This window comes from Tenrec ecaudatus, chromosome 16 (genome assembly GCF_050624435.1).
Source record: "Tenrec ecaudatus isolate mTenEca1 chromosome 16, mTenEca1.hap1, whole genome shotgun sequence".
NCBI classification, from domain to species: domain Eukaryota; kingdom Metazoa; phylum Chordata; class Mammalia; order Afrosoricida; family Tenrecidae; genus Tenrec; species Tenrec ecaudatus.
The window spans coordinates 38,725,211-38,734,847 of record NC_134545.1 but is presented as its reverse complement, the minus strand read 5'-3'; the positions used below and the strand labels follow the sequence as shown (position 1 = coordinate 38,734,847).

General features: G+C 48.2%; 1 protein-coding gene across 1 annotated transcript in view; it reads left to right on the top strand.

Moving 5' to 3' along the window:
• Positions 1-1,365: 1,365 nt before the first annotated feature.
• LOC142428528 (thyrotropin-releasing hormone-degrading ectoenzyme-like) overlaps positions 1,366-9,637 on the top strand; it is a 156,594-nt gene continuing 148,322 nt past the window's right edge. The window contains exon 1 of the mRNA XM_075533386.1: positions 1,366-2,276. Coding sequence (XP_075389501.1) covers positions 1,375-2,276 — 902 coding nt within the window. The 5' untranslated portion in view covers positions 1,366-1,374. The remainder of the gene's footprint in view (positions 2,277-9,637) is intronic.

The following is a 9,637-nucleotide window of genomic DNA, read 5'->3' as shown; positions in this document are numbered from 1 at the left end:
TACAGCTCTCCAAATCCTCTGGTGAGCCTGATGTGAAATCTGAGACAGGCCAAATCTCCCCAACAGGATCTTCTTTTCCTCCAGGGGGTTCACCTCCGAAGGCAATACAGATCCTTGGACAGCGCGGTGGGGCTCGAGATTCCGGGAGAGGAGTGGCTGCGGGGCTTGTTTCGCTGAAGATTTACAATGTAGTTCTTGCAGGCGGCTCAGCAACCCCCTCTGTGGCCGTGGGTGTCTGCTGTGACAGAGCGGGGAAAAGCTCTCTAATCTCCCGTGCCTGCCTCTGCCTTTCAGCCGCTCCCCTCTCCTGCCTTCCCTGCCGCCGAGCGCTCTCCCCTCCTTTGCCTTTCTAGGGGAGGGGGGGATGTTCGGGGGGGGGGGGGTAATAGGTGTTCAGTCCCTGAAGGCAGCTAGAGTAGCTTTGGCAATATAGACCCGAGCCTGTGTACTCACTCACTCACTCACTCACTCACTCACTCACTCACTCACTCACTCACTCACTCACTCACTCCAGCTCTCCCCACGGGGATACCAAGCCAGCCCGAAGCTCCAGCTACCTGCAGGGGGTGGCCCGGCCGGGCGCTCAGCGCTTACTTGCCATCTGCGGAGGGCAGAGCCACATCCAAACCAGGGAGGGCGGTTGGCTGTCCGGTTGGCAAGCTGGAGACATTGGCCGCCACCGCGGCTTAAAGTGTCCAGGGTGGCGAAGAAGGAGTCTCCAGGGCAGATTCCCGGAAGGGCTCCGAAGCTCCCGGACTTCCTCCGGCGGCGGCGCTCCAGTCGGTCCCTCCTGGCCATCCTCTCGGGCCCTTCTGCGGGGTGCTGGTCTGGGGCGCCCCGGGGCCGCCGCCGCCGCCGCCAGCGCAGCCCACCCGGAGGAGCACTGAACGCCCCGGCGACACCGGAGTGGGGGGCGAAAGCGGGAGCCCTAACTTCCCCCCGCGGGACCCTGGCTCGGCGTCCGCCTCGCAGTGGCGCGCAGCCCGGGGCCGGCGGACGGGCTCCCGCGGAGAGCGCGGCGCAGGGGAGGGCCCGGCGGGAGCGGCGGGCGCGCAGGGGGCGCCCGGACCCCGCCCAGGAAGTAGCGCGCCGGTGGCCGGCGGCGGCGCCTTCCAAGTTGGGCGCGTCCGCGAGCCCGCCCCGGGCGGCCCGGCCCGGGGGGGCGGGGGGGGGGAGGCGGGGCTCCCGGGGGCAGTCCGGGCGGCCCGCGCCCCGGGCCGGCGCCCGTCCTGCGAGAGCGCGGGCCGGAGGCTCCCGGCTGCCAGGCGGCGTCGCGCCGCGGGCCCGCGTGCGCTGCCGGATGCCCGCGCCGGAGGGGGCTCGGGGCGCCCGCCCGCGGGGGGTGCTGGGGAGGGCGGGGGAGGAGGCGGCGTGATGGCCCTGGACGGCGAGCGGGGGGAGCAGGAGGAGGAGAAGGAAAAGAAGAAGAAGAAAAAGAAGAGGAGGAAGAAGAAGAGGGCAGAGGAGGGGGCCGCGGAGAGCCGCTCACCCTCGCAGGCCACCATGGGGGAGGCCGCCGCCGCCGCGCCCCGGCCGGGCGGCAGGGGGCCCTCGGACCCGTGGGCGGACTCGGTGGGCGTGCGACCCCGCACCACGGAGCGCCACATCACGGTGCACAAACGGCTCGTGCTGGCCTTCGCAGTGTCCCTCGTGGCGCTGCTCGCCGTCACCATGCTCGCAGTGCTGCTCAGCTTGCGGTTTGACGAGTGCGGCGCGCCCGGCGCCGACGGCGGCCCCGCGGGCTCCCCCGCGCGTGACCGCAACGCCAGCCTCCCGGGAGCCGCCCCGCGCAACCACCCCGCGGGCGAGGGCTCGGCGCCGTCCGAAGCGGCCGGCCAGGCGACGCCGGCGACCCCGTCCGCCCGGCCACCATCGGAGGAGGAGCGCGAGCCGCGGCGCCCCTGGACCCAGTTGCGCTTGTCGGGCCACCTCAAGCCGCTGCACTACAAGCTGATGCTCACCGCCTTCATGGAGAACTTCACCTTCGCCGGCGAGGTGAACGTGGAGATAGCGTGCCGGAACGCCACCCGCTACGTCGTGCTGCACGCCTCCCGGGTGGCTGTGGAGAAGGTGCAGGTGGCCGAGGACCGCGTGGCTGGGGCCGTGCCCGTGGCCGGCTTTTTCCTCTACCCACAGACCCAGGTCTTGGTGGTGGTGCTGAACCGGACCTTGGACGCCCAGAGGAATTACAACCTGAAGATCATCTACAATGCCCTCATTGAAAACGAGCTCCTGGGCTTCTTCCGCAGCTCCTACGTGCTCCACGGGGAGAGAAGGTAGGGAGGGGCGGGGCCCCGCGGCGCGGGACCCTCAGGACCCTCTGGGCTGCCTGCCACCCACCCCCCAGACTCGGTCCCATTCCCTCTGGGAAGCAAGGGGTGGCGGCGTAAAGTCACCAGCCCAAACCCTCTACTCCCCAAAGCCCAAAGCCCGTCCCCAAAGCCCGTCTGCTCCGCAAACTCACTCACTCACTCAGTGCCAAACAGGGAATTCCGCCCCCCTTGCATAGTTGGGACCTTCTCCTGGGGTAAGCTTGCTGGGCCTTAGAATAGATTCCCACTCCCAGTGCTGCTGCTTTTCTAAGGGGAATGTGTAATTTGAGCGATGCCAGATTGACAGTAAAAGGCTAACAAGTTATCCTCTAAAGAAAATGACTGAGCGCTTAAGGCCAACATAGCAGAGCCTCTCCGTTAAGGTATTGGCAAATTCCTCTTACCAGGTCCACCCTGTCTGACTCTTCGTCCCCTGGCAAACGCTTGGCAGAAGATGGGCTTTGGCTGCGTAAAGTTTTCTAAAAGTAGAACGTCAAGTTCACAGCCCTGCCTAGTACAGCTCAAGGCCGGAGAGGCTGGAGGGGTGGTTGGCATGGTACACGCTGCCAAGAGTGCCCCGCCGCCGGGAGCTGCAGTTTGAGGATCAAGGCATGGTCATTCCAGTGGCTTTTCCTAGAGTTATTGCCCCTGGAGATGTCTCTAGTGGTGAAGGGGGAGAAAACACGGCTAGTTAGTCTTCAAAGCCGAGTGCCTTTGATGCCTTTTAGATTGGTCAGTATTCTACTTATTAGTGCCTTAAAAAACTTTCCTTTACTTGTTTAGAGTTTGTGCTTAAGAATCCAACAGAACAGGTGCGAATTGCACCAGTTCCTCCAAAACTTTATGGTTTGGTGAAGTTGTTTAATTTAGCTAAGCCAATATTTCTGAACCTGATGACCTCTATCTAAGTTATATCAACCCCACAGCAGCCCTGTAGGATAGGAGCTGATATCCCGAGTTTGACAGATGGGAAAAGGGGAGCATCGGGAAGTCAGGTATCTTGACTGTGATTACATGATGAACCGACAAAGCAGGGATTTGAGTTCAGGCAGCAAGGCTTGGTAGAGCCCATATATATCCCCTGACTTGGGAATAATAACAATAATAAATCCATAATGATACCATACTCTCACAGTATTGCATCAGGTGCCCATGACTCATTCACTTCCAGAGACTCAAGTCTGACTCACAGAGACCCTGCAGGACAGAGTAGACGGAGTAGAACTGCTCCTGTGAGTTCATGAGTTCATGAGACTGTAACTGTGTACCAGAGTAGAAAGCCCTGTCTGTCTGTCTCCTCAGAGCACTGATTCGAACCGTTGACCTAGTGTTTAGCAGACCAATGAGTGAGTACCATGCCACCAGGGCTCCTAGGTGCCTATGAGTAAATGTGTTAAACAACACTCGACCACGTGCGGGGAATATAATCTACCATAAATAAGTGTCTGGTAGTACGAGGTTCTTAGGTATATTTTAATGAAAGAATAAGATTCTTGCTCTTCCCCTGACTCATTGCATTTAAAGCAAATGATTACTTAAATGACTAGAACAGGTGAGAGTTAAAAAATAACAAAGTAGTAGAAACATAACAAACTTAAAAATGCAAACAACTTGATTAAAGGTGTCCTGGAAATGACTGATGGGAGATCCCCAGTGATTCTCACAACGGCAAAAACGAAGGCTCAGCAGTCCAGCGCACTTGGGATCCCCAGGCTTGTCAGTGAAGAGCTGAGTTTGAACTCTGGTTTTCTGATCCCTAGACCTGAGCTTATGGTGCCTGGAAACTCTCAAGAGAAACTGCTAGTCTCTCAGAGACGGGAACTTCACCAAAGTTCTGTTTTATGAGGTCACGTTATATAAATAAAATACCGAAATGCCTCAATAGTTGCATGATAGTTAAGGTCTCCCATAAATTAGTCACTTGATAAATCGTAACATTAGGTATGGATAATTTAAACCCCTTTCCATCATTTTCCCATATATTATAAAGAATATAGATTAACCATTAAAAACCCCACTATCATCAAATATGGGGAAAGGCATAGAAGGTATATCTTCATATGCTGAGAAAAAAGCTTATTATATCAAAATATCAATACTGTAAATTGCACATCACTACTGATAAATCTTGCTGCGGTAAAATAAATACCTCCAACTAATGCTGGTTTTTGAGCCATGCCAAAATATATTTGGTGGAACTGAGTTTGTTTTGGTCAGTGCTTTCAAATTAACAGGACTCCTAAAAAGACCAGATGTTTCTGCTTGACCCATAACTGATTTCTTATACCCCTGGTACATATTTGCATTTCAATGCACTCCTTCAGTTCTCCCTACAGATGTAAAGGGCTCAGTTGAAAGTTTAACCTAGTGCCCATGCAGCTAAACTCTCCTCTTGCCCCCCCCCCCACCCGGAACTACAGGATTCTGTGTTCCTAAGAGTTCTGTTCCTTTTTCTTTAAGGCCATGTTAATTTGATCATGTATTGGATGTTTATGCTAGAGTTGATAAGACAATGAAAATGTAGTAAATTATTATAAAAAATCATACCAGCGTTCCAGATATTAACTCTTGTTGTTGTTGCTGTTACTATGGCTACTTAGACTAATAGCAGGAACTCAGTCAAAGTTGGACTTTTGTTAGTAATAATTTTATCACCTAAATGCAGTGTAAATAACATTTAAAAACCCCACTCTCCAAAAGGACACAGGGGCAAGCTCTGGGAAACCTGGTTTAAAATAAATATGGTTGCAAAGGAAATTAATGCCATTATCAAAGTATAGTGGCCTAGTCTATGTGACCGTAGTTACTGTTCTAAGTGCAGTGGATACTGGCCATACCTACTCCCAGCCCACTGCCATCGAGTAGGTTTTGGCTCGCAGTGACCCTATGGGACAGAACAGAACCGCCCGAGAGGTTTCCAAAGCTGAACTCTTCACAGAAGCAGACTGCCACGTCTTTTATTTCCACGGGGCAGTTGGTGGGTTCGAACCACTGACGTCTCGCTTTGCAGCAGAGCAGTTTAAGCAGTGGACCATCAGGGATTTTATTTTGGATATAGAGGAACATGTTCTTCTTTTGCATCTATAATCATTTTATAGAAATCTTTAGATGCTTTTTGATGTTCTTATGGCCATTTCAAGGCTATACAGGTTAGATCATTTCGTGAAAGGAAATCCAAGACACCTCGTTTTCTCTCTGTCTTCAAAATTTGGTGTTTGATTTGATTTGAGTCACTTAGCACGTGGGGCAGGTACCGGAGGTGCTTTCTTCGGGCATGCTCCCTTGCAGCGGTGGTTCTCACCTTCCGACAGTTCCTCATCTGGTGGTGACCCCCCAACCATAACAATATTTTCGTTGCTACTTCATAATCATAGTTTGCTACCGTTATGAATTGGGCGACCCCTGTGAAAGGTTCCTTTGACCCCCACAGGTTGAGAACCACTGCTATAAAGTATCTTAAAATTGTTCTCAGTCCCACTCATCTGTACTTGTTGCTAAAGGTTTAAAATCAGACACACTAATTATTTAGATGTGACTTTTTATGAGTTAAGAATCTAAGTAATTAGTAAACATTTGAAAATTTGACTTCATAATTTTTATGTAGAAAAATAAAATAGCACACTATCAGAGAGTATCAAAGGTCAATTGGAAAAAACTTTTAGTTTGTATAATCTAAAAATGCCAAGATCAGTAAAACGGAAAACAAAATTGCCATAGGGAGTTCTTATTTAATACTGTGGAAATCTGATTTCAAAACCAGTCTCGCTTCTTCTGTCACCCTTTGAAAATTCAATCTGTTTTCTTTCTCCTGCCTTTCTTTTTTTATTACTGGAAACAGATAGGAATGACATTTATCAACCCTTACCAGCTGGAAGGAGTGAAAGTTTAGCTTCAGAATCTTGAGTGGGGGATAGTCATGTGAAATCCAGGTGGCCATTACAGAGCCGAAGATGAAACTCCTTCCTTTGGGATGAGAGCGATGAAGTTGAGTAGTGTCTTTGTAAACCCCAGCTGAATGACAGCAGCGCCTCAAGGTGGCACGTTTGAGACATCAGCCATATCCTCAGTACCTGCTTATTAAGCTACCTACTCCCTCCCTCCCCCCCCCCCCACCAGGCACTGCCCTGAGTAATCGGAAAGATAAAAAGCAGTCCAAGGTCCCACTGGTACAGAGATCGGACATGCAGCCTTCAGATAGACTTCAAGCCTGCAGACACGATTTGTTTACCTAACCCCCAAACAGCTTAATGTTATTTTTCTGATTAGCTGTAAAAGTTTAGAAATTGAGGGATTACATAGAAAAGTATTTATTTCTGGCCTTTTGGAAAATTGGAAAATCTTGTACCACTGGGCTTACATTCTAGCTTGGCAGTATTTGTCTTCATTTATTACTTCAACAGTTATTTATTGAATGTCCTCTGTGAGAGTCAGGCAGTTTCATAGGCTCTAGGGTCTAGAAATAAAGTGAACAAAATCACATTGTCAGGAAGCTTTTATACTTCTTAAGTTTGTGATTGACCCATTTACAAGTGACATTTGCTTCCATGTGTAACTTAATCTAGACCACTTCTGCATCTTTGTACCTAGTCTACTTCACCTTTTTCAATCAAGTGGCTATTTGGATTTTCAACCCTTGCTTGGGCCATAATTCACCAGGGAGGCCAATAATAAGGACCAGGAAAAAGAGGAATATGAATAAGAAAATCAACAAGTTCACTAATTGTGAATTAATGACAGTAGCATTCACTAACTGTCAAGTGTAACCTGTAGAGAATAAGTTTCTTGTACATAATGAGTCCAAGAGAGTTTAGAAGAGGGAGAAATTTCTGTGAGTTAGAGTCTAGAGATCTACTTTATAAAAGAAACATGATTTGGTATTCACTTAAATAATATTATAAAGAAAAGTCATAGAAATGGGGAGGTCTGTGGGAGAAAGTATAGTATTCTTGTTATAAATAGATCTGAGAATTTAGATTTCGTTTCTCTGTGTAACATGGGTTAATTACTTAACCTCTCTTTAATTCACATTTTTAAAACTAGAAATACAAATTCTTCATTTACATTGTTTTCCTGGTTACTATTGTGATAAAACAAACCATCCCAAAGCTTAGTGGCAGATAGAAACCACTTTGCTATACTGAAGCTCTCCTTTAATGGATCAGGAATTTTGGACAGGAAAGAGGCAGGCTAGCCTGCACTCTATGATGAGAGGTGACTCCGTGTAGGTTCTTTTGTTGTGTCTGTGGGATTGGTGCTGGCACGCTCGTGGAACTCACCTGCTGCTCATTGTGGGTACTCTCTTTGGAACGCAGTGTGGCCTGGCCTTCTAACTCACGTGGTGATCTCCGAATGGCTGGTTTTCTTACACGGTACTTCAGGGCTCTGTAGGGGAGTTCTTACATGGTACTTCAGGCCTGTGTTCTTACATGGTACTTCAGGGCTCCGAAGGGGGGTGTTCTGAAAGAACTAGGTGGAGACTGTGGCCTTTCCCGGCATCCTTACGGGTTGCTCAGTATCACATACATAATATCTCCTAATTATAAGTGGGTCATTAAGGATGGCCCTGATTCATTAGAAGAGAAAGTGTACCTCACCTCTTGATAGGAAAAGGGTCAACAGCTTATGGAAGTGTTTTAAATGTATATTATTTGCTCTCTGGTCCTAAAGAATTTTATCCACCCCTGTACGAATTTCCGCTGACCCTTCAGAGAGAGCGAACCACCAATAGGCCTCCTCCTATTACAACTCAAGCTCAAGCTTGAGGTCCAGGATCTTACCCTGCCCAGCTGCCACTCGGGGTTTGTCTCTTATGTGTACTTCCTCTACTCTGAAGACCATCAAGTCAGAAGACAAGTTGTTTCCCCCTGCACATCCAGTGTGCAGTAATAAAACAGGCATACGGTGATTACAGCAGCCATTTTCATGAAAATACGGAGAAAATAGGAGGATACAGACGTCACTGGCCGATGGCAGTTCTCCAATTCAGTTGAGCCCCTGCCGCCAATTCCTTTATTATGGCTCTTTTCGACTCCTTGAGAGTTGTTCTCCCTGATACGTGACCTTCCTTGCTGGGGCCTTTATATTTCATTCTAAATCTTCCTTTCTCTACATTTAAAAGGCAGTTTGCTCAATTCATTGACATCGGCTTTATTCTTCAGTTGTATAACCAGTCTCACTATTTTTTTCATAATCACTCCACCACTATTTATATAAACTTACTGCTCTTTAAGTTTCTTGCCTGATCTTTCTGGATGCTGTTGTTGATTCGATCCAAATGCCTGAGAGCAGTGCTCAAGGCACACATTGCTAATTAAGCTGAACTTGTAACAAGGGGTAATAGAGAGCTCATGGTCTCCTCTGTTGAGGAGAGTTTCTTGAATTAATTAATAAGCCTCATGTGATTGATTGCAATTTAATTTACATTTGGACCATAATTTCCCCTTTAGATGTTTTCTTCTTTTATTAAAATTCCACTGTGTTGTATGTTGGAATGAATCAAACTGTTACTTATCCGCAAAAGATGAGCTGTGAGCAGGACGTATAAATGTCGGCAGGAGAGACTGCCACTTTTCTATTAATCCAAACTGTGGCATTTTGAAAGATAGAGCATAGGTTTATGATTGACTTACACATCATGAAAGAATATGAGTATATAATTCAGGTACTAAAACTTTGATCATTGTAAAACATTCAGTTGATTCTCCAAAAAAGTTGTTTACCATTTGATGATTTGTCAGTAAACTCAGGAAAACTTATGCAGACAACAACCAGTAGGTTGTGGTTGGTGTTGAATAACCTTCTCAGTTTGTTTCAGTGCAGGGTTGGGAAGCAAGGCTTCTGTTTTATTGTTTCGTTTCTATTGCTGGGAATTCAAGCAGTTGTAATTCTTTTAAAAATGGTGGGTTTTTTATGTATCAACTGGTATCCACTCGATTAGACAAAATTACATGCACAAATCTCTTTGAGATGAGCCTTTCTTTACCTTCGGGGTCTGTAGAACAAGACCCTTATAATTCTTACCTATCCTATTATTTAAAAGACAAGGCTTGGAAGAGGCTTAATCGAAAGACTCCAACAGCCTGTTGTCACGTTGAAAAGGCCCGTTAGGGTCTTAATAAAGTCATACTCTAGCATTATCTTTAGATCAAGCTTTTCTTTTTTATTTGTTTGTTTGGGAATTAAATTCAATGCAGTATCTATTACAAAAGAGTCTTGCTTTTGAAGAGGAAAATGTGAATTTGCCAACTTAAAAAAAATTATTAAGTACTTTCATTGGGGCTCTTACAGCTCTTATCACAATCCATCCATCCATCCATTGTGTCAAG